At 53.6% G+C, this 24,212-nt stretch overlaps 6 protein-coding genes across 6 annotated transcripts; 2 read left to right on the top strand and 4 right to left on the bottom strand.

Moving 5' to 3' along the window:
- Positions 1 to 362: 362 nt before the first annotated feature.
- BDW47DRAFT_120323 (amino acid/polyamine transporter) lies at positions 363 to 5,020 on the bottom strand (the record flags this gene model as incomplete). The annotated part of the gene is made up of 7 exons (XM_024815471.1): positions 363 to 1,259; positions 1,330 to 1,524; positions 1,584 to 1,856; positions 1,917 to 1,938; positions 2,007 to 2,316; positions 3,186 to 3,961; positions 4,053 to 5,020. 7 exons carry the CDS (start codon positions 5,018 to 5,020, stop codon positions 363 to 365), a joined length of 3,441 nt encoding a protein of 1,146 aa, XP_024668485.1.
- Positions 5,021 to 5,630: 610 nt separating this feature from the next.
- On the top strand, positions 5,631 to 6,908 carry BDW47DRAFT_112146 (cytochrome b5 reductase family protein). The gene has a single exon (XM_024814106.1). The coding sequence runs from the start codon at positions 5,702 to 5,704 to the stop codon at positions 6,827 to 6,829; it is 1,128 nt and encodes a 375-aa protein (XP_024668484.1). The 5' UTR covers positions 5,631 to 5,701; the 3' UTR covers positions 6,830 to 6,908.
- Positions 6,909 to 7,886: 978 nt separating this feature from the next.
- Positions 7,887 to 13,577, bottom strand: BDW47DRAFT_134315 (formin sepA). The gene is made up of 2 exons (XM_024818052.1): positions 8,883 to 13,577; positions 7,887 to 8,824 (listed from the first exon to the last, which is right to left on the bottom strand). Exons 1-2 carry the CDS (start codon positions 13,464 to 13,466, stop codon positions 8,027 to 8,029), a joined length of 5,382 nt encoding a protein of 1,793 aa, XP_024668483.1. The 5' UTR covers positions 13,467 to 13,577; the 3' UTR covers positions 7,887 to 8,026.
- An 894-nt stretch (positions 13,578 to 14,471) lies between these two features.
- BDW47DRAFT_129002 (uncharacterized protein) lies at positions 14,472 to 15,039 on the top strand (the record flags this gene model as incomplete). The annotated part of the gene is made up of 2 exons (XM_024816934.1): positions 14,472 to 14,498; positions 14,629 to 15,039. 2 exons carry the CDS (start codon positions 14,472 to 14,474, stop codon positions 15,037 to 15,039), a joined length of 438 nt encoding a protein of 145 aa, XP_024668482.1.
- A 276-nt stretch (positions 15,040 to 15,315) lies between these two features.
- On the bottom strand, positions 15,316 to 17,052 carry fdh (formate dehydrogenase (NAD+) FDH1). Its single transcript, XM_024814105.1, has 5 exons — positions 16,994 to 17,052; positions 16,653 to 16,913; positions 16,407 to 16,582; positions 15,800 to 16,344; positions 15,316 to 15,736 (listed from the first exon to the last, which is right to left on the bottom strand). The coding sequence occupies exons 2-5, from the start codon at positions 16,842 to 16,844 to the stop codon at positions 15,390 to 15,392; spliced, it is 1,260 nt and encodes a 419-aa protein (XP_024668481.1). The 5' UTR covers positions 16,845 to 16,913; positions 16,994 to 17,052; the 3' UTR covers positions 15,316 to 15,389.
- A 1,683-nt stretch (positions 17,053 to 18,735) lies between these two features.
- Positions 18,736 to 21,976, bottom strand: BDW47DRAFT_77099 (leucine--tRNA ligase NAM2). Its single transcript, XM_024819810.1, has 3 exons — positions 21,384 to 21,976; positions 21,177 to 21,317; positions 18,736 to 21,123 (listed from the first exon to the last, which is right to left on the bottom strand). The coding sequence occupies exons 1-3, from the start codon at positions 21,915 to 21,917 to the stop codon at positions 18,805 to 18,807; spliced, it is 2,994 nt and encodes a 997-aa protein (XP_024668480.1). The 5' UTR covers positions 21,918 to 21,976; the 3' UTR covers positions 18,736 to 18,804.
- Between the last annotated feature and the right edge of the window lie 2,236 nt (positions 21,977 to 24,212).

The raw sequence follows: 24,212 nt of genomic DNA, 5'->3' as shown, positions 1-24,212 counted from the left end.
TATAACCGCGGCGTGGAGACGAAGCACTTGGTTTCTCCAATTCGCTGTTGGAACTCCAACCCATATCAATCGCCATCCAATTATGATTGTGATTGGATAGGGAGATCCTTATGGACTCACGAACCATGGAATGATTCCTAGTGCGTAAATACCCGACTTTGTCTCTCCAAACGTCAACCTTGGGGATGTTGGATGGAGAGAGGATTTGAACTCAACTCCACCCAAAAGTGGGGGTTAGATTGTGCTTGGTCCAAACTTACACAAAACCTACTCTACTATCCGGGCCTTGAATTGGTTACTCGTCTAAACAGTGCAGTCATTATTTACCAACGTCGTATACTCCTTTACAAGTATGCGGTATATCACTTGTTGGCTCTCCAAACCTTCTCGACCACAGAAGCAGCCCCCAACACAACCTCCTCATGGAGTTTCCTCCCAATAATCTGCACGTTAACCGGATGTCCATCCATAGATTGCGGGTCGTAGAGATTCCAGTTCCACGCGTCCAAGTCATTCCTAGGCTGATACGCCTCCGTCGGCCGTTGATCGATCTCCGCGCGCACACGGTCAACAGGGAACGTAACAGCCGGATAGTCCAGTAAATTCCATATCTTAGTGTATCCCACCCACCGCACGCTCCTATGGGGAATAGCCGGATGGGGCGTCGTGGGCGCCAGGAGGACATCGACTAATCTGCCCGAGGGGCCGCGAGTGGTATTCCATTCATCGAGGGATTTCTTCTGCAGCGCGACCTTCTGCTTGTTGAGCTGCCAGTACTCGTAGACGGAGATGGGTTTGCCGCGGTTGAGGAGCGCTTCGACGTGCGGTATGCACGGTTCTCCGGCGACGCTGATATCACGACGGATGTCTTCGCCTCCGTCGACTGTGTAGTAGAGATCCATGAGTCGAATGTACTCGGGGTGGTCGGATGCGTCCCAGATGATGACTTCGTGGCCGCTGTGTTTCAGCTTCTGGGATAGCTCGAGAAGCGCCCTTTCCACTGGGGGATGGACCTTCACGACTCCGTCGTCCAGGATCAAGCCGATTACTAGCGGCCGGGACTGGACTTCTTGGAATGCCGTCTCGTTCCAGGGGAGGGGAGCGCATCGCGGGTCGGACTCCCATGGCTTCGAGTCGGCGATCAGACGGCTGACGTAGCAGATGGATGCTAAGTCGCGCGCCATCGGGCCCACGGATGAGGGTACATGCTCCTGCCCTTCTGTGGAAACCGGGACACCATGGTAGGGGTATCTGGCGCTCTGTCCGGAGTTAAAACATTACAATCCGTTCATCATACCCAGAAAAAAAAAAAAAACAGATGTTCCTTACGCTAGGTTTGAACCCGTAGAGACCCATCAGACTCTGCGGTATCCTGACACTTCCGCCAATGTCGGTACCCAACCCCAAGAGAGATCCGTGCAAGGCCAAAAGAGCACCCTCGCCTCCAGTCGAACCACCAGGGGTGAAGTCAGGATTCCGCGGATTCACCGTCAATCCCCACAGAGGGTTATTGGTTTCGGCCCACTGTAAACCAAGACCGTGAGTCTGCGACGTCTTGCCATTGGGATCATAAATGAACGAACCATGATACTCTGGGGCAGATTCGTCTTGGCAAGAACAACGGCGCCCATGTCCCGCAGTATCTGAACCAAGACAGCGTCCTCTGTCGCCGGGGCGAAAGAACGGCCCACGTAACCGAGTGTCGTATCGACGCCTGCGACGTTGAACTGGTCTTTTACTGTGATAGGGACTCCGTGGAGTGGTCCTTTGAGTTGGCCTGTTTTCTTGAAGTGCTCGTCCAGAGTGCGAGCTTGTGCTAGTGCATCCTCGAAGACGACTTCCGTGATGCAGTTGGTCTTAAGCATCGTGTGTTAGCTGTGTTATAATGGTGGACTTTGATTGCCGACGCCACCCACCAGTTGATGTGCTACAACAGCCCTAGACGCGGTTAATCTCGTTACGAGAACCATCTCAAGTCTTGTACGTTCAACATGTGATGGACGTACCTCTTGATATAAGCCAGAACGACATTCTCGACAGTGTACTTTCCACTCCCAAGTAGCTCCAGGAGAGCAGGAATGCTATCAATGTCGGTGATTTCCTGAGCCACGGGGTCATTGGCGAGAGCAGAGCGTTTATGGACATCTTGAACTCGAGGGGGCCGCTGGTCCAGGTCGAGAACCATATAGTCCCGCATAGCTTGGTCCCTCAGGGCCCGTTTCTGGGAGGCCGTCTGCTCCCACGGTTGTATACTCCCCATGGTAGCTGTAATCACGAAAGTCGGGTGCTGTGCCTGCAGGAGGAGTAAGAAGTACTCTCGATCAAAGAGTGGTCTTTGGCCGCCGTGTCAGTATTTATTGACTAGTCCTAGTCCTAGTCCTTCAGGGATATTGACCAAGTCTGGAATAATTGGGCACGGTTTATCAACAATTTATTCTCGACCAATTGTTTGATAATGAACCACCCCTAGCGAGTCAACTTAGTCCATGGCCTATCTCAAGCCCTCCTCAATTCCGCGTACAAGATGCCGATACTTACCGGTACAGCGAGCTGGCAATAGAGCGAAATGCCGTGGAGATATGCGTGCTCCATATCGTTCCTGTAACCCCTCACCTGAGAGGCCTTTCCCTATTTTGTTCAATGGTGGGGTTGGTTCTATGCTAGCCTTTCTTGTATCGTATATTGCATCTACCACAATGGGTTGCGATTATCGATTAAATTACATGCGTACCTATATCACAAGCGATCCGCGTAACTATGTATATCCATCCACCATCTGGCGGATCAAAACCATGGGGAATTCCTCCAATAATAAAACAGTAGTCGAAGACAAAAACCCAAATCTCAGATTTGGGTTCAACAGGACATGATCAAGATCAATGAAGAGAAAAGGGCAGTAATCAAAATGCCGGTCATGGGCCATGGTGATCTTGATGCGACATCAGGAATTCTAAGGCATGCCAGCATTCGGATCAATGTGAGGGGTATCATATCCGGTAAGTTCGACTTTTTTAGGCGAACAAATATTAAAGGCGAGTATGAGGAAATTCGATATAGGGACAAGGGTGCAAACCCTCAAGTGGCGGGTGAGGTAGAAGGAAAAATAAGAACTGTGGTGAAAGAAAATGAAGAATGGCCTCGTTATTTTGACTGCCAGAACTTCCACCCAGGCAAAGATGTCCGACCGTCCCGTCGGTAGATGCGCCAGAAGTAAACCGGAACACCGGCAACGATAAACGCCACCACGATCAGGGTTTGGAGAGGCTCTGCGATGACCGCTCGACTGAGAAGGAACAGGCTCACGCAGCAGAAGATGATCGGAGTCGAGATCCACGTCCGGTAAGGGCGCTCCAGGTGCGGTTCTCGGATCCGGAGGACAATCAAACCGAGTACCGTGAGGAAGTAAAATATATAGCCAGCAACGCCGTAGAAGGTGACGAGGGTCTTGAATTCACCGAGGATGACATATACCAGAGTAAGGCCAGAATTGAGCGCCATGGCGTTGATGGGGGTGTATCCGATCCGTGCCCCTTCCCCGAAGAGACGAGCGACTGACTTGCTCGCCCACGAACGACGCTGCAGTCGATTCGTCGACCCGCTGGACGGCGAGCCCCCAGTCCACAGACTTCCAAACATCGAGGGCAGGTAGCCCTCCTTGCCCGCCGCATATACGAGACGTCCGCTGGTGAAGATGGTTGCGTTCAGGGCGCCGAGACAGCTGGCGGAGACGATCAGGGCGAAGATCAGAGCACCAACGCTTCCGAAAACCTTGTCGCCAAACTGAACGGCGATCGTGTTGCTCGATTCAATGGTCGAATGGGGCAGCACGAGGAAGTAAGAAACATTGGCAAGCAAATAAGAAAGGATCACTAAGGGCATCGCCGTATGGATCACCCGCGGAAGGTCGCGATTCGGATTCTTGAACTCGCCCGTGACGTAGTTTGTCTGTCGAAGTGGTGAGCTAATTGTTAGGAAGTGGATTTTTGGGAAGGGAGAAAACAATTCGGCCACGCACATTGTCCCAACCGTCAAAAGCCCACAGGCCTGCATACAAGGCCACCGCCCAAGCCGATACATCAGTGCTGGTGCCCTCAAACCAGCCAGTCTTCCACTCTTTGCTGGCGCTTCCACTCGACGAGAGCCCGGTCATTGCCACAATGATACCGATGATGGTGACCCCGAGCAGGGCGACAAATTTGAGAATCATGAAGAGATCACCGATGCGGGCAGCCACTCGAGTCGAGATGCAGTTCAACAGGGTCACTAAGAATAGCCCACCGAATGCGACGGCTTTTTCGACCCAGGGGCTCAATGGGACTTCAGCGCCCATAACGGCCCGGACCACGTATTCGCCAAAGATGATGGCGATAATGGCCGCACTTCCTGGTTTCAGCACGAGAACAGCACACCACGTGAATAGGAAGCCCGTCATCTCCCCGAAGATCTTGGACAGGTAGACCTGCGAGCCACCGTTCAAGGGGATTGCGCCCCCGAGCTCGGCATAGCTCGCAGCGCCCGTCCATGCCAAAATCCCCGCAACAACCCATGCAATGAGCGACGCCCCAGGCGACCCCGCATTGGCGTTGACTTGACTTGGGGAAGAAAAGATGCCGGAGCCAATGATCAAACCCACGACGAGGGACAGCCCGTTCATGTAAGTCAGGGTCTTATTCCGTTCCAACGCTCCATCCGTGACACCGGCCTCGCGATCCAGCGTCGGCCGACCTCCCAAGGGTGCATATCCACCGGCGGTCTGCGATAAGGGGAAGAGGGTGTTTCCGAAGTCGAAGGCGGACGAGACGGAGTAGGAGCGGGTCAACCCCGTGCGCTCCCCGAGAGGGTCTTCATCCTCCAGAGAGAGTTTGCGCGACGAGGAGATTCCCGAGGGAGATGACGAGCGAGACTCCCTCGAGTCGGGCGAGGAGGAGGCTAGCGAGGCGAGTTCGAGCGAGTCCCGAGAGGCATTGCGGTTGTTATTGCCCGATCGGGTACCAGCGGCCGGGAACGGTTCATGGGACATCACCGGGGAGGTTGCGATATGCGATCCGATTGAGAATTCGTTCGAAAAACTATTTATTTATTTGGTGGTCACCCTGTTTGGTGCTTTGTTTGTTTGTTCCCCTATCCAAATTCGGCGACTTTCGAGGCGAGGTCGTGGTTATGGGTTATGGTGGGCGGCAGAACGAGCGACAGGACGAGAGGTGTTGGCGGGGGGGGTGTCGGAGTAGACAAATCAAAAGGAGAGAAACAAAGAAAAACTAGAGCAAAGAGAAGCAATGACGATCGATACAAAGACAGTGCCCATTCCTATGAGGCATAGATAGACAAGGGGGATGAGAGGGAAGAAGGAGAGAACGAAGGGAAAGAAGGAAGCGGAAGATGCTAATAAAGGATATAAAGTTGGGGTGACGATATGGCAAAATCTGCGTGGCATTAGTGGCAGAAACAGCTTCTCTCCTCCCCATTGGTAGAATCCCGGGCGGTAACCCCGGCGCGTACGCATACAGGCAGGTGCATTTACTCCTGAACCCCACTGGAAATAACACGGAAACATCCTAGTATGATGATGATCTTCCCGTCCGATCGTCCATCGTCCCCAATCGGCTCAAGATTTTCTCCTGTCACGATTATTCTATCCCACCCTCTCCTTCCATTGTCACCAGCTACATTCCCCCCCTCAAATACATGCGGAGATACTCTCATGAAGTCCAGATTCCCGGTCCGAGGCTTTCTGCGATTCAACTCCTCCGCCCCGCCAACCAAACCGGCCCCTCCCCTCCCGGCGCAATCGAGTTATGAGCATGGATCCTCGTCATCTCCGCCCAAGAAACAGGGCCTCTGGTTCCGGCTGGCTCTCGTGAGTGCCGCCGCGGCCGGAGTAGGCGCCTATGTCCGATCGCAACAATCCAAATCCTCCGTGTTAAACCCCGTCACCTTCACCCCCTACTATCTCGTCTCGAAGGAACCCGTCTCGTCGACTGGCAGTCTATTCACGCTTCGACCATCCCACGCCGGCGGGAGTAACTCCCAGGTGTACGAGGATGCTTGGAAGACGGGGGTCTGGAGCGTCATGTTCAAACAGCCCCAGCTGCAAATCGGCCGGGACTATACACCTCTACCGTCGTGGACAGCCGTGGAGGATCAGGAGGGCTCCTTGCGCTTTTTCATCCGCCGCGATGCCTTCGGAGAGATGTCTCGATATCTGCACAGCTTAGAAGTAGGGACCCCGGTGGATATCCGCGGTCCTCGCATCGAGTGTGAGATCCCGCCCGATACACAGCAGGTTCTGTTCATCGCGGGCGGGACGGGAATCGCCCCAGCCTTGCAGGCTGGCTATACGCTTCTTTCCCGGGACGGCCCATCCCCGGAGTCGAGGAGAATCCATATTCTTTGGGCGAACCGGCAACGGAACGATTGCGCTGGTGGGCGAAGCGATCACACGGCAACCACCGGAGAAGCCAAGCAATCGTGGCTGTCAAGTCTCTTCCGGTCGTCGACGGACCACCAGAAGCCTCCCTCGGATATCAACCACCGGCCCTCTCACGTCGTTCAAGAATTGGAAGCGCTCAAGGCGCAGTACCCTGGACAGGTAACGGTCGAGTATTTCGTCGACGAGGAGGGCACCTCCATAACGAAACAACACATCACGGACTTTACGAACTCGTCACCTGCCCAACAGCGCAAGATGATCCTCGTTTCCGGGCCAGAAGGCTTCATCAGCTATATGGCCGGGCCCAAACTCTGGGCCCAGGGGATGGAGCTCCAAGGACCGCTGCGGGGGGTTCTCCGAGAACTGGACCTGAAAGATTGGGCGGTTTGGAAATTATGAATGCGTTCCATGACCACTCGGTTCTCTTGCGACTGTAACGAACGGGGCGCGGTGTTTATATAGATCACCTGCGTGTTGGTTGTGTGTATATTATGTATTGTATCAATAGACAAGATAAACAGACGGATATAATAAAGCCTCGAATAGTGCATGAGTGGCCACATTGTACATATTTGCCTTAGAGATGATACTTTCCAGGCGCTGCCGAACCTTTAAATAATAATCAATGTTCATCACCTCCAGAAGTGACGCTCTACAGTTCCCATAACATAACAGTCCAGCCTAGATCTGTTTAAACGTCAAGGAAAGCTACCACTCTACAACAGGATACTTCCAGAATCTCCAAACCCGAGACCTCTCAAAATGCCCAATGAGAATAGTCATGCGAGGCTCGATCTAAACATAATGCATTACAACGTACACCAGACGCTCGGCTCGGCTCAAGCCAACAAGCTTAGGAAAACAACCACAGTAAATCTAAAATGAAAGGGTATATCGATGGACAGCTGCAGCAGACGCCGGCGCGTCGAAAAGATGACGCTTCGCCATACACCACGCAACGGCCATTTATTCTTTCTCGCGTGACTGACATGCACATATAACATTGGCACACGAGTGCGCACAGAACAGGTATTGGAATCAGGGCCAGAAGGAAAGAAAAGAACAAGTTATGTACATCGGTGAAAAAGATCAGGACGAGTGAGTGGAAAAACACAAGGGGGGTAAACAATGGCCCCTGGGATTATTGGGTTGCAGTTGGAGACAAAATATGTACCCTTGAACAGAAAGCTTGGGGAATTGGCCAATCCATTTGATATTGGCGAAACTGGATTGCACAAACAAAGTGAAGAAAGGAAAGATAGAAAAGGAAGGAATGCGATATCGAGCCTGGTCCCATCACGCTGGCTAATGTCTTGAGGACCACACACGGGGAAATGAAGTATCAAATTAGAAGGTAAAATAAGAAAGGGTAAAAGGAAAGAAAGATAAACCGGAGAGAAGAAACGAAAGAAATGAAGGGCAAAAAAAAAAAATCCTGTCTGAGGTAAAAAGCACAAGTTGCCGAAGGAATATTATACATACTTAATGAACAATAGTAAATACTTCCGAGACGGCGTCAGTTGGGTTATCAACACATTATATTATGGACAAGGTAGGGTAGGGTCGTCCAGACGCGAAGGAAAACAGCGTAGCACGTCATGGCGATGGCTCAGCCGCGGCAGGTTGACCCTTTGGAGAACCTTGAGCTGACTCGTCGCCGTCTGAGGAATGGCGGTTTGGTTCAGATACCACGATAGATGGCGGGGATGTTGGTTGCGACGCTGCCTCGTCATCAGGGTCGATGGGATCGGTCCCTGGAGGCGTCGCCGGCTCTGGCAGAGGTGATATGACAGAGCCATCGCCACTGTCCTTGCTTCCGTTGGTAGGTCCATTCCGTCTGCGAGCCCGACGCTTTCGCCGCTCTTCCTCGGCGCCTTCTCTTCGTCTTCGGGTACGCTCTGGATCTGTGTTGTCTCGCAAACCCTGTAGCATGCTCGCAGCACGATCTGCCACATCTTCGCTCTCGGATATCTGAGATCCTTTGGCGTCAGAGCCTGGTTCTGTCTCCGGATGAGGCGGGCTCAGGAGGCCGGTTTCAGTCGGGCCCGCATCGGCATCGCCCTCAGCAGCGGTGTTGCTGGCCCCGTCTCCGTTGCCCGCACTCTGCTCTTCGCCAGCATTATCCGGTATTTGTTGCCCCGAAGCGACCCGAACCTGGTGTCGCTCCTTCAGCCTGGCGCGGCGGCGACGATCACGCTGGTCTCTGGCTTGGGGTGCCGCAGCACGTAACTTCTCCAGGAGCGAATCCATGGCTCCGCTCGTGACCGGGGATTGAGGGCTCTCAGTAGTGGCCCCAGCAGCATTCGCAAGGCCGGCGTTGATGCGCTTGCGGGCCAAAGACGCTTCCATCCGCTTCCGCGTCTCCTCCAGCGTCATGTTCTTCTCCTTCGATTTCTAAACAGGTGATTAGCTGGGTATTCCGCGACGTCCAGGGTTGCTGGAGGACACTTACCTTCCACTCGAGCAAGAAAGAGGCCAGCTTCGCGAAGAAGTCCCGCCGAGCGCCTTCGTCCGTATTATCCTCTCCATAGAAGACCATGATATCGTCAAAGCTCTTGATCATCTCCTCCAAATACAGTTGCATCTGCTCGGCCTTGCGCCGAGCATCCTTCATGCTCCGCTGTACAATCTGGCTGACGCGATCCTGGGGGTGGAACTTCTTGGGATCGCTCAGGTTACCCGCGTCCAGACTAGACTGTACGTTCTTAATGTTGTCGCAGTACTTCTTGGCATCCATGCGCAGCTGGTCAACATTGAGTTTTTGCAGGCTGACCACACCAGCGATCTCGTCCACAAAGTCCTCCCATTCGGGATACTGGTTGCGCACAATACGTTCGACAAGATCCGCGAACGTAGTCTCATTCTTGTCGTCTTTGACCATGCCGAGACGGGCTAGAGAGCCCAGCTTGAAGCCCTGGGCTTGCTTGTTGGCGTCATTCATGAAATTGCCGATGTCCAGGATCAGACCAAGGACATTCATGAGAGCAACCGAATCCCTGAGAGACTCGCTGACCTTGACCACTTGCTGAAGTTTTGTGGAAATATGCTCGTAGTCGGGCTCGAACGACCGTGTCAACGCAAGTGCGCGCATTCTTGCCTTCCAGTAGTGGTTCAGTTCAAACGCAGTGTACAGATAGATCTGGTCTTCACGGCTGAGTTCATTGGGATCCGATTCTCTCTCAGCGCTAGCTGCATCAGGGCCTGTCCAGTCCCGGCTATACGGAGCCATCAGTTTCGAGATGTTCTCTGGGATGGTGCACAGCTCGTCGCGCTGCATGAAGTCCATGACGACGGCGTTGTCCAAGATATCTGGATCGCAGTGAATCACCCTCCGCACGACCTCCTCGACCGGGAACTGCGAGAATTTGGCCATCGCGATCTGGAAGTTCTTCGACAGTTCATTGGAGATGATCTGTTTCTTGTCCTTGCGCTGCTTGGCTGCTGCGCCACCGCCAAATATCTTGGTCTCTTTCGCCATGAACAACCTCTCCACTTCATCCAGCACTCCCTTCTTCGCCAATTCGGAATACTTCTCCTCCTTAGCTTCGGGGTTTACTGCATGGGAAGCCCACACTGTAACCTGTGGAGTATCGACCTTGTCCCAATGCAGTGCCTTGAGCTTCTTCTTGGGCCTGATTGAGGAAAGAACACTGGTCGGGTGAGGTGTAAGGCCCTGCGAAGCCACATAATTGGCTCGCCAGCCTCCATACGAGGCGCCGGGCGGTGGAGGCGGAGGGGGGGCACCAAAGGACATGCCAGGCGGTGGAGGCGGAGGGGGAGCACCAAAAGACATGCCAGGCGGTGGCGGAGGCGGGGGAGGTCCCATTCCACCGGGGATACCTGGTGGGGGAGGAGGAGGAGGCGGCGGGGGAGGGAACCCGGCCCCTCCAGGGGGGGGAGGCGGTGGAGGTGGTGGTGGTGGGGGCGGAGCGCCAGCAGCGAAGCCTGGAGGCGGAGGGGGAGGTGGCGGAGGAGGGGGAGGAGGCATAGCAGCGGGGAGGTCCTTCTCTTCGGTTTGCCCATCTTTCTGGGCCACCGACGATTCGGTCGGCGTGGCCTCGGGATCTTCGGGCTGCTCTGGAGCAGAGGCCTTAGTATCCGATTCTTCGGCATCGCCACCAATTTTCGGAACCTTGAGAGCGATCTCTCCCAGCAGGCCAGTCGCTTGCTCTGGGTTCATGCGGGGTCGCTGCGCCATTTGATCGAAGGTCTCCTCGTCCTCGTCCACCTTTTCTGGTCTTGGCGCAAAGCTATGCTTCCGATAAACAGACCCTAATGCGTTTGCCTCGAGATTGCGGCGGGCTTGCTCCTGGAAATCGTCGCTTGGCTCGGTGTCCCCATCCATCTGCTCCCGCAATTCGCGCAGTCGGTCGGAGGGCCCGTGTTGACCCCATACCTTGCCCTCCAGCTTGAATTGTGTCTTGGTCCTTTCGAGCTGCATCTCTAGTCTCCCAAGAAGCTTCTCCCGATCCAGGATGCCTCTCATCTGCGAAGGATCCGTTTCCGCAAGGTTGTTGTTGTTGTTGCTCTTCTTGGCATTCGATGCGGCGATGTCCTGAGCATCCCGAAGCATCAGATACAGCTCGCGGGTTTCCAGCTCATTCCGCTGGAGTTCCTGGGCACGGAGTCTCTGGACGTCGGCAAGCTCCGCTTTGACAGACTCATTCTGTCTCGCCTGGAGCTCAATGACGCCGGTTTGCTCATCGATCTGCTTCTGCAACTTCTTGACCAGGCCGTCTGCACCCAGTTCGACCAGCGCTCGCATCTCATCCCGTTCCGCGATAGCAGCCTCCGCGATCTGCCGGGCTTCTAAGGATTCATCGTAGACCTGTCTAGCCTCTGCGTCCGTGTGGAGGCGGTCCAACAGACTCTGGACGGTGAACGACAACCCTTGGCGGAGGTCCAGATCGGGCAGTCGCCTATCCATGGCAACATAGCTCAGCATAGCATCCACAAGCTGATACATTCGAAGGCCGTCCTCTCCCGAGTTCTCCCGGATCAGGAGCATGTGTTGCATCGCAGAGAGGAAATAGTCGTGCGCCCTGGTGCCGTTGATCTTCGTGGCGATTGCGTCCGTGATTTGCAACGGATCGCTCATATCCTTGACATCGCCCTCGATGCTGTCCTTCGTACTGCTTCCTTCCCGCTGCAAGAGGTCCTCATAGTCGATGGCCTCGTTCTCACGGAAACGCTCGATCTGCTTGTCAATGACCTCGTACTGGAAGCCCTCCATCTTCGTCAGGAGACGCTTGACGCCGCAAGAGATGAACTGAGCGCGAATGTGGCATCGTAGTTGTAGATCGCCTTCGCCTGCGTCTACCATCATGTTGATCAGCAGCATGGTGGAAACAGCATATTCCATCAGAAGATTTTCTATGCCAATTCCGCCACTGCGATACTCTTCGCTGGCACCGACCAAACTGCCCATCTTCCCACGACCGTCGACGGTGACTTCAACGATGCGCATCCATGCATCAAAGCGGCCAGTCTCGCCCTGGTTATTCTTGACATGGTCCATGGCCTGGAGTACTTTCTGATGGCCGTAGCCATCGGCCCAGTGACAAAGGAATGTCAAGACTTCGCTGACAAGCTTCCTGGTGTTCAAGCGCGGCGACAACAGCGAGCTCACAAGGGACACTATCACCTGCTGGTGCGATAGCGCATCGTCCGCCCCGTATTTGTTGTTCATCAGGGCTTTCAAGCATTTGACGATGTCGTATTCACGGTCCAGATCTTTGTCTCCGGTGGGAGGCGCGGGCACCGGACCCGATACCTTTCGCCGATTGATCTTTGCAAGGACATTTGTCAGGGCTATTTGGCCTTGTGCCTCGACAAACGCCTTCACCCAGCTGATGGGTTGTGTCCTCAAGCTGACACTGAGACTCGCCAGCTGCTTTGACGTGATGCTGTCGTCCATGACCTTTTTGACGTACCACTCCGGGCTACCTTCCTCGTCGGCGCGCTCGAGGATCCCGGACGGGCCATCATGGCCGTGTGTTTGCCGTGCGTTTTGTTTCCGTTTCATCTCCCCTTGTAGCTCCGTCAGTCGGTCCTGATGGACAAGGGTCCACTTCTTCGAAGCGGGATATGCCACCATCTGTCGTTTAGCCTGTTCCGGGAGATTCTGCCAGCCTCTCTTTTGCATCAGCTCCAGAAATAGCTGGTCTACTATCCGGTCATCCCTGGGTCTGGCGAGATACTGTTCGGGATTTGGCGCCCTCGGCAACGGGGAGGTAGACGGGTGAGAAGCTTGCCAGGCCGCTTGTGTAGCTGACAGCCGATTGGAATTTCCGTTGGGAAAGTAGGTGTTGCGATCCGCCGAATGCGAAGACGTCAACGTACGGCCGGAACCATCAGAAGAAAAATAGTTGGACCCTCGCGTATTGGAGGACAACGACGAGTGGATACTAGCCTGGTCCAAGGAAACCCGCGAGTTCGAAGAAGAATCCATTGTTGAGGAGGAGTTGTGACTGAAACCGGTGTTGGCTGCCGAACTCCCGGGTCTTGCCCACTGCTGATACCGGGTTCCCCTATCACCAGACGAGCTGCCGGTCATAGTCACGTTTGAAGCGTGAGGCGGCGGACGGGGGCCAGTAGGGTGCGAGTAGACGTTGGCGTCTCGAACAGCATTGGGATTCCACACCGGATATTGATGAAAATCGCCCGTTTTTGCAAGATTACTCGGGGATGGTTCTTTCCGCGGCGACACATCGGGCTTGGAAAGAGAATCCACGGGGATAGGCGACCTCGTATCGGCAGGCAAGCTTTCAAAAGGTAAAGCCGTGATGACGCCCGCGGACGGCGCCAACGTGGCGGGATCAATCTCTTGGGGGTAATCGACGGACTGGACGGAAGAGCGTTTCGAATGCCTAGAAGAACGAGAGCCGGCGGCGCTTCCAGGTGGTGCGAGACTGTCTAGCGACCCATGTCCATCATAACGATCCTCCACGGGCCGGTCCTTGTGTAGCTTCCTTCCGAAAAACGACTTGCCACCCGAGGTTTGTCTCGATTTGTCAGGTGCGGAGGGGGGTGGCATCTTGACGGACGTCGCTGGCCGATGCAAGGCGCAGCATGAGCGGTGGACTGGACCCTCGTGTCAAACAGTTCTCGTTGCGTTGGTCGCTTATCGGATCGGGCAAAAAAAAAAAAAAAAAAAAAAGAAAGAAAGAAAGAAGTGTCAAGAGGATGCCACCGTAGCCTTCGGTAATGAACGTGTAGGGGACATTCAACTCCAAAATCTATACCCGATTTTCGTCTCTGCAATCGGACTAGTCAATCAGTTGTGAAGACCAACACCCGCTGCGGAGCAGCAGCGAGGAGGGAATCCCAAATACGGAGACTCCACCACCGGTCGATGTCGTATGTAGCGCACACACTCACAATGCGGGCACCAACCCGGAAGTAGAGAGGCGATTCGATATCAACACCCGATAGGTTCGCGCAGAAGGGGTTGTATGCAGGAGATCGGCCTCCCTTGGACGGTTCAGGGCTGGATGGAATTGAGGATGCACGGGGCATCAGGGGAGGGGTCTTGGGACACAGGCGGCTCTAGAACGCGGTAGCAGCCGCCCTTGCACGTGACGGCCGGACCCAAGGGGCGGTCACGTGCGGGCGTTATCGGGGCCGCCTCAGGCACGGATGGCCGGCTTACTTGGAGTGCTGTGTGATCTGGATTGAAGCAATTGTCTGGTCAAGTTTGATACGCTGATTGCAGTCCTACACTCACACTCGATCGGTCGATGTCGGTTTCATGAGGTGATCAACGCTTTGACAGATACTGGATTACACAGCCACTCAATCGGGGCCTACCCGTCAGCACCATTGGACCTGAATAGGCACCCATGCTACTCGCTACGCTTCTCTCTACCTCCCTCTCGTCGCATGCTCGTCGCATGCTATAGCGGATATATACGAGCCGACAAGTCGCTATAGGTCTATCAGCGGGGTTGTCGACTGCCAAACGCGGGACAGAAACCGCTCGATCTCGGGGTTGAGTCCTCGAACACGACCCATCCAGTCCAGATATCAAGTTAGATCCAAGATGGGGTCAGCAGCAAGCTTTGCGAAGGTCTGAACCCTTCTCCTACAGCTCCATTGCCCACGATGGCATCCACAACATGCGCACAATACACACAACATACACACACACGCGCGCGCGCGCACGCATGCATGACATACATACTAACCCACTCATCCAGACAATCCTCATCCCCGCCTCAATCTCCCTCGCACTCTACCTCCTCCTCTCATTCCTCATCATCCCCTTCTTCCGCCACTACCACCAGCGCTACTCGCAGTACCTCCCACTCGACACGATCTCCGCACACACCTCCACCCTACGCGACCGGGTAGCCGACGCCATGATGCGCTTCTTTCTCCCCACGTCGTGGCGACGACACCAGCTGACCGATCATAACGACAATATCAGCATATTGGACGAGGAGGGTGAGATTATGGTGGGCATGGATATGGGGCCTGGGCGGCGCGAGGCGCTGGAGAGGGGGAGGCATTCGCCGGCTGGGACGGATAGTCGGTTGAGTAGGGATTTGGAGGAGGGGTTTATGGATGATAGTGATGATGAGGGGGATCCGAGGGGGGGTCGTCGGTGATGGGCGGTCTTCTAGAGTGGGGTGAGGAACTGTATATATTTTTTAATTCATGGGGCTGTCGGCTGGAGATAATGGTGGTTGAAAGGGTGGATTAAGGAACCTCTGAACCTGTTTCGCAGGCTGTCTATAGGGGTCTTGCATACATATACATATTGGTTTTACAAAGCTAGGTGAGTGAGCTCAACCACGGCTGGAGGTACTTCCGGCAAACTATACACAGACAACCTTCCCGACTGCGTAGAAAGCTATCTACTACCACTCTATTACTCAAGCAAGTTTGAACAGTAAGAACATTAAATTTTAGGTATCATAACAAATCCACAATACTAATCACAGGCCCCGACGTTGATTCATTTCTTCGTGCGCTGGCCATAAGCCTTGGTAACGTAGTCACCGTCCTTGACAATGAGATCCTCCAACTTGTAATCATGCTTGCCAGAGAAGTAGCTCTCGAGGATAGCCTTGGTGCCGTTGGCGTAGCGGATCTGGGCATCGATGGAGGTACCGGACATGTGGGGGACCATGGCGTTGCCGCCGCCCCACGGGTGCTGGGCGTAGCGCAGGGGGTGGTCCTGAGGAGCGGGCTGGGGGAACCAGACATCACCGCCGTAGCCGCGCAGATGGCCCGACTGGACGGCTTCGGCAACGTCCTCCTTGACGACGATGGCGCCACGGGCGGTGTTGATGAGCCAGGCTCCTGTGTCTTGTCAGTCTACGGTTCTTTCGTTGCATGAAACCGGGGATGGGCGGGGAGGCTTACCCTTCTTCATCTTGGAGATGAGATCCTTGTTGAACAGACCGCGAGTGCTCTCGTGCAGCGGGCAGTTGATGGTGACCACATCGCACTGGGCCAGCATCTCCTCCAGGTCGTCGACGCGACGGCAGCCGATCTCCTTCTCGACCTCAGGGCTAAGAGGCTGGTAGTCGTAGTAGAGCAGCTCCTTGCAGTCGAAGGGCTTCAGGCGGCGGAGCACACGCTCACCGATACGGCCCACAGCGACGGTTCCAACCACCTTGCCCTCGAGGTCGTACTCGTTCTTGGCCACGGCGGCGACGTCCCACTCCCCGCGGACGATCTGCTCGTGAGCGGGGACGAAGTTGCGGACCAGGGTCAGGATGGTCATGACGACGTGCTCAGCGACCGAGACCACGTTGCAGCCGGTCACCTCGATGACGGTGACACCGCTGTTGGTCGTGTTGGCGGCATTGAGATCGACGTGGTCCGAACCGACACCGGCGGTGATGGCGATCTTCAGGTTCTTGGCCTTGGCCAGACGCTCCGCAGTCAGATAACCGGGGTGGAAGCTATCATCGGGATTAGTGGGGCTGATCAATAGTCAGACCAAGAGGCGATGGGGGGAACCTACGGAGTGGTGATGATGACCTCGGCGTCCACCAGTTCCTTGTCGAAGGTGGAGTTCTCTCCCTCCTTGTCGGAGGTGGTGACCAAGGTGTGACCCTGATCCTCGAGCCACTTTCGCAAGCCCAGCTCGTTCTCGGTGGTGCCCAACAGGCCGGGCTGTTGTCTGGCGTGTTCACCGCCCTGTTTGTCCTTGTTAGATGTTCCTGACTCCGCTTCCAAGGTTGCGATGAAGAGATGATGGAGCACTTACGTCATAGAGAACCATAAGAACTTTACCCTGTAAGCTCGCCGATGCGGTTAGCGTACGTGCACCACCGATACGATTCGTCGTCGGAGCCTGAAAGGGACTCCGGGCCATTGGCATGCATCTGGCTTTCGTCGAGGAGAGGAGAGAGGCAGCTGGACGCTGCAGCTGGCGGGACAAGGAGCGGACAAATACCATTTTGAAGAAAGACGTGTATCACGTGTCAAAAAGAGACAGAAAGAAGTTGTGATTAAGAAGCGGACGGTTCTTCAAGAGGGGTCAGCATGGTTTTAAAAAGAGGGTAGACCCCAGGGGAGTGGGGGTTGGAATGTAGGAATGCTACGTACCGGTGACGGGAATAGACTTCGAGATGCAAGGTCGATGAGCTAATCGACCCGAAACAAGTATGATGTTGATGAGCTGGTTTGGGATGGGAAAAAAGTCAAACCATCAGGGGAATCGTTTGGCTATTATATATAGTAATTTCTGAGACAGCTTTTTCCTGTTTTCCCCTACTTCCCAACATGTTGTCATGTCGGAGATCAGTCGCTGGGTCTGTCTCCTCCACCCCCCCTTGTCCCCTCATCATATTTGCCGCCTTGTTCAGATATCGTTGACCTGGCCCATCCATGAAGAGTCGTACCAATTGGGTTGGGCGGGTCCTGGTTGGCACTGAGGGGAGAATTCCATGAGGTCAGACCCACTCTCTGATTGGATTGCACCTGGATGAGAGGAGAGGGGAGACCTGTAGCCATAGCCATGCGGTGGGACGCGAATGATGGGTTGGTGAGGAGGTGCTTTGCTGTTCTCCGCACCGGAACTTAGCCGGGTTGATATTGACTGACAGGCTGGGCCCCTCAGACCACCACCTATGTGGTTAAGGTTGTACTAGAGGTAGGGACCTTCTCTATTCCTTGTAGATTTGTAGTAGGGTGTAGATGTGGGGCAAAATACATGCATGCTAAGTACGTACGTAGAAAACAAGCTACAACTTCCTTTGACCTACCAGATGAGTAGGACCAGAATAGTGTCATTCCATGAAACTAGAATATGATTTTCTTCTCAAAGTACTACGCAGGCCAACCTCAAGCCGCGAACGTTGCTCTTCCAATGGAACGAACCAGCGGGACCAATACATTGCTGTCCCCTCACGCACTATTCCGCAATCGGAGTCACCCCGCACGAGGGGTCTACTAACCCCTCATGAGGAGACTACGATTATTGTTCACCCCTCACCACATTCCTCAATTTATCTCCGGATCATCCTCTCATTTACATTAGGAGAATAATAGATAGATCTATATTTGCTGTATTAGACTAGCAGGGATCAAGAAATAGAACAGAAAAATATAAAAGAGATACATATCCACAACAAAATGTGATAATGAGACGAATGTCCCAGCGAAATACTGTCACCAAAACGTCACTCCAAAATCTATACCCACAACCCATGTCATTGTTTCACGTCCGAGTTTCCGCCGTACCACCACCGACCGATCATATCGCCCTCATGTAAACGGGACAGATAACCATTGTCACCCCTAGAACCAGCACTATCCGTACAATGGGGCCAACCAGGCAAGAAAAATCCGAGATCCGCATGTTGAGAACCCGCGAACCAATGGTTGCTCAACCGTGAGGGGAAGATGAATCCAGCCTATCCACTCCACTCCATTCCATTCAGGTTCCAGGCTCTAGGTAGGTTCCCCTCAGCTCTCTCCTCTCTCCTCTCTCCTCTCTCCTCTCCCCACCTCCCCCAACACTACCGACAACTGGCTATGGAAATGGGGGCAACATCACACGACTTGCACGGACTGGTTGGGGATAATGGATGAGCACGGTCGGTGGGTAGGTGTGTTTGCGACTAGGGTTGTTATCTGTGAATGTTTGATGGAACAAGATTTTGTTTGGGGAGAACATCATTTTGGGCTCTTGAGGTCAAGATTCGAAGCTATGGTTGTACGTATCGTTTGCTCTCGGGGAGATCTAATCGTAATCGGTTTCAGTATGAGACCCCCTATCCCTTCTTTCCGGTGCCCTTTTTTTTTAACTCCCTTTGCTCATTTTGAAAAGCATGAGAATCTTATTTCTATAGTTACACGTCGATTAAATATACGGTCTATTCAACCACCAAACGATCGGAATGGCCCAACCCAGGCTAGAATACAACATTCACCAGCTTCCCCCCCTTAACAACAATCACCCGCCGTCGCTTCTCCCAATCGTTCTTCTCCCGCAACCACACCCGTCCCTCCTCAGTATCAAGGAGACGGTCGATGATCCACGCTTGCTCTTCGACAGTAGGACCGCCTTGGCGACCAGAGTCGGCCGGCGTCGTCGTCGCTGACAGTCGGCGTGGGATCGTGACGCTGAATCGCAATTTCCCGTTGATCTGCACTGCGACGGTTTGGCCTCCCCGTGTGGACAGAGCGTCCGCTTGTTCGGGGCTCAGGAGTGGAGTCGGCCACGGGCAGTCGAAGACTGTGGGTACACTTGCTGTGGCGTCGCCGAGCACGGCACGATTCAGGATCTCCCAGCTTTCGGAGGAGAGCCCGGGTGCAACTGGGGCCAGGAGACGGAGGAGTGACGAGACACACAGGTAGAGGATTTGCGGAGAATCGGGGGCCGATGACGACAGTGTATTGGTCAGTTTCGTCAAATCGGAGATGACCGTGTTCAATCCGTAGGGATTGTGTTCGATGCAGTGGGTAATGGACGATATGGTCCGGTGAGTAAAGAGGATAGAGTTTACGTCATTGTCGCCGAGACTCTCGAGGGAACTGGGGAGAAGAATGGCGTGGCCAGAGGGCGTCATCAAGCCAGACTGGTTGATACGGAGGGGAGCAGACTCCGATGCGAATCGTTCGTTCGCATCCAACACGACCTTCCAGAGCCGCTTAAACCACCGCTCAATCCCCACAATCTTTTCCTCGTCCCATTCCAGCACTTCGCTAACAGGGGCCGAGAAGAGCACGTGCGCGCGGGTAGCGTCAGCACCGTAGGTTGAAGTGCAGCTGGTGGGGTCAACACCGTTGTGCTTGCTCTTGGACATTTTCTCAAAGGATACACTGGGCGTGATCTCTGTTCCCTTTATCAGAGGCTTGTCTGGGCTCGAGACGTCCACCTCGGAAGGATGGAGGAATCGACCAGTCGATGGGTCCGAAAAGGTCTTGCCGTGTACCATTCCTTGAGAGAGCAAGGTCTTGAACGGCTCCGCGGGGCCCGCAAGGCTACCGGCATGGGAGATCTCCGGGAATAGCTCCGACTGGGAGAGGAACTTGTAGATGAAGCGAGCGTAAAGCAGGTGCAATATGGCGTGCTCGACACCTCCAACGTAAACATCGACGGGCCGGACTTTGGACGGCGAGAACGGCGATGCCTTATTCGCGGGATCCAAGTAGCGCAGATAGTACCACGAAGAATCCACAAAAGTGTCCATGGTGTCGGTGTCGCGTCGCGCAGAACCGCCGCATTCTGGACATTCCGTGTGCACCCATTCTTCATTGGACTCGAGGGGATTGCCACGCTTTCCTTTGAGCCATTCTCCCTCGATTTTGGGCAGCTCTATAGGAAGCTGGTCATCCGGAACCGGTACAGAACCACAGTCACCACAGTGAATGATGGGGATCGGGGTTCCCCAGTAACGCTGTCTGCTAATCAACCAGTCTCTCAGCCGCCACTGTTCGACAAAATCTCCATGTTCGACACGGACCAGGTCCTTCACTATCTGCTCACTGGCTTCCCGGGAATGCAGGCCCTGGTACTTCCAGCAACGTGATGTCAGGAACCCTTCCTGGGTGAAAGCCTCGGCCTGGCTGGCGGACACCACACCGGGGTTTGCTTCCTTTGTCTCCGCTGGGCGCTCTGGTTGGACCACAATGGCGATTTCTTCAGGATTCATGTTATCTTTGAAAAATGCCAAGTCTCGCGAGTCATGACCGGGGACTCCCATTACTGCGCCTTCACCATAATCGCCGAGAACGTAGGGCGCGACAAACACGGGCAGCCTCCGGGCAATGTGGGGAGTCTCCTTGTCGATGATATGCAATGGGTTCGAAGCGCTCACGGTCGGCAGCTGATATCCAACCTTGGAATCCGGCGGAAGAGAGGCAGCCTCCTCCAAAAATTTGCGGAGGCCCGCATCCTCCTGCGCAGCCGCCTGTACAATAGGATGGTTTAACGAAAGGGCGAGATACTCTACACCGTAGAGTGTGTCGGGTCGGGTTGTGAAGACATTGATATCGCGTTGCGCGCCTCCGCCCTCACCGACTGATACAGGAAATGTGACTTTGGCGCCGTATGATTTTCCGAGCCAGTTGCGCTGCATCGAGACTACCCGGTCCGGCCAGCCGCCCGATAGAGAATCGAGGTCCTTCAGTAGGGCCTCCTTAAAGGCTGTAATCCGAAAGAACCATTGCTTCAAGTTCAATTGTTCGACCTTGGCCCCAGAGCGCCAGGAGAAGCCATTCGCATCAACCTGACTGACAGTCAGTCTCGTCGACAAGTTACATATTCCCCAAGCACACCCACCTGCTCATTTGCCAGCACGGTCTTATCGACTGGGTCGTAGTTGACGAGAGCTTCCGCCTGATATGCTAGGCCTTGTTTATAGAGCATCAGAAATATCCGTTGCGTGTGTTCGTAGAATTCGGGTGCGCAGGTTGCCAGTTCCTTTCAGCATTTCACAGTTCACCATCAGTAGAAGCCTTTACTCATTATTTGCAACATGACACTTACCCGATCCCAATCAAAAGAGGCTGAAATACTCCGAAGCTGATCCTTCATCTTCGTAATGTTTTCCTTGGTCCAATCGGCAGGATTAATGCCGCGTTCGATAGCCGCATTCTCCGCCGGTAACCCAAAGGCATCCCAACCCATTGGATGGATGACCTCATGACCGCGCATACGGTAGAACCGCGAGAGCACATCCGAGATCGTATAAACCCGCAAGTGACCCATATGCAGCGTCCCCGAGGGGTAGGGAAACATGGACAAAACGTAAGCTTTGGGCTTTTTCTCCGTCGCATCTCCGACCATTCCCTGTTCCGTCACGGGAGCCTCGGGTGGTGACAGCCCGTCCGATTTCCATTTCTCCTGCCATTTTCTATCAATTGCTAGCAGGTCGAGTTTTCTGGATATAGAGCCGGGCGTGGACGTCGTGGCAAAGCGTATGGGAGCGGGCAGGCGGCATGGGCGAAATCCGCACCGCAATCGCCCTTGTGCAAAGATCGTCCGAGGTGGACTCAGCCGGGGACGAAAGAGGGAGTTCATAATTGCCGTGTAATCATTATGCAGTGCGCGAGAGAGCAATAGAGAACCGCTGAACAGAGCCACTGGGGGAGATCAACAATTGCTTCTGTTGAGGTGTGACTTCATATCAATATGATTGATGTTTTCTCCAACGCGGCGGGCGGAGTGGAGGCTAGACCTAATATAGTATAGCGCCTCGAACGGGATCTCGGCCTCAGGCCACTATCTAGCATACTGTCCATGATGCTATGGATAGAAAATAGTATACTTAAGGATGTCAGTATATGTGCAATTAAAATTAAAATCTGAAGCAATTAATCGTTTGACTGATAGTAAGAAGGTCTCAGAACATGGTACAATTGAATGCCATATGCGATCGGACAAATTTTAATCGACCAGTCCATATTCCTCGGATTGATGTATAGCTCGTAGGCAGTAAATGATACCTTGCACGACTGAATGCCGTCGATATGGACACTCTAGTGGAGCTTGGCTTTTCGGGTGATATGAAAGGACCAAGTATTTTGACATCTATAGACTGGTACTTTTTTGGGAAACTACCGGGCAGACGCTCTGGAAACAAAACTATAGATTATATAGACATGCGCAGGTGGAAGGGCGCCCCGACCTCGTTTAGGCGGTATCTCTCTGCATCGTGAACAAGATATGGCACAGTTATCGATGGAGACCGGACGTGTTAATGTGATCTATGTAGACCATCATAATAGGGGGTTGGCTGATAACTATCTTGTCTGATAGGGGACTTGTGATCTCTATGATCCACGGTTAGAGATATAAAGAATTAGGTAGATAAATTCATCCAGGGGCAAGGTTCGATTGCGTATTCCATCATAGAAGTAACCAACTTCCATGTACTATTGTTTCGACATGATCCTTTGTCTCAAAGAGTCATATATCATCGCCCTTTCGCCCCTTTTCCAGGGCTATTTTTATGGCAGTGCCTGGACCAGACAATGAACACGGGAAGATGGGCTCATCCCGAGCCGGACTCCTGACTTCTGCCAATAGATCAGCAATCGGGGGTGGTAATTTCTATTTTAACATGGACCCCCATTTCTTTATCCTTCTAGAATCGATAGATGGGACCAGATCGACCAAAGTTCCGGCGGGTTGGGATGCAATGGAAGAGACACAGGTGATGGCTGCCTGAAGTTGCTGGCAGCGGGATGATGGGTAATCACTTTGTCTTTAGTTAACCAACTACTGTTCATTCTTCTTGTTCTTTTAACTTCCCTGGTACGACCACCGTGACTGCCGAAGTTGAGCCATGGTACTGCTCCAATTAAAGTGACTAGTGGTTTAACTTTTCAACGACATGTGTGAAACTTGAAAAGAGTGTCTGTCTTCAAAATCCAGTATCAATGTGATTGTCATCACCGTCCGTCTACAAGGTATTCTATGGCCCCTCCCAGAGCTGGCGAACATCGGCATACGTTCAACGGAATGATTGACATCTGATTCCTTGATCCTCCTTGGGCTTCCCCAAATGGTCAATGTTAATCATGACCGACCGAGTTGTTCGGAGCAAGAATGGCCAATGGTGGGAAAACGCCGTTGCTACTGCAAGTCTGCGACTGACAGTCTCCACTGAGATGTGTTGGCAGCTTTGGGAACGAGAATGATCCTGCCTGGTGCCGAGGGGAAACGTTGGTCTCTGAATTAAAATCAATGATTGGGCTGGGCGATTGACCAGGGACGGATCCCCCTTTCTCCATCTCCAATCACATTAGTGACGCCGTCTGGTATTATCGGCTTGCTTTAACGCCCTCAGCCACACTGCCGGAGTGGATCGATCTCCGGTCTCCTTGAGGGCCTCGAACTCCACCAGCGGTTAGACTGGTCACAATTCGGACTGGCTCCCTCGTGGAGGACCTGCCCGAGGACGACAATGGCGGGACATCCGAGATTCCACAGCCTTTGAGTTGTTGAAGTGACAAAATTGGTCGACGTCCATCTATTCATCCATACGTACCTGCATACGTCCAAACATACATACATACATACATACATACATACATACATACATACATACACACACATCCAGCCATTCATACACATACGCACACATACACAAGGTTCGAGTACACCTGTAAGAGGACGCACGGGCAGGACCTTGCAGCCTTCCCTGCATTGTGCCTGGCTGGCTGGGCTTCTTGCAGCCTGGCTTTGCATCTCATCCCCCCAGAAGAGAATTAGTTGGGATGATCCCACGGTGGAACTTGGAAGCCCCCTGATCTTGGGGAATTTATTTAATCTTGGAAATCACCATTAATAATAATAGCATCGGGTACTAAT

The sequence above is a fragment of the Aspergillus candidus genome, assembly GCF_002847045.1.
Source record: "Aspergillus candidus strain CBS 102.13 unplaced genomic scaffold BDW47scaffold_62, whole genome shotgun sequence".
Taxonomy (NCBI): domain Eukaryota; kingdom Fungi; phylum Ascomycota; class Eurotiomycetes; order Eurotiales; family Aspergillaceae; genus Aspergillus; species Aspergillus candidus.
The sequence above is the reverse complement of the archived record's forward strand: the minus strand, read 5'-3'. Positions and strand labels throughout refer to the sequence as shown.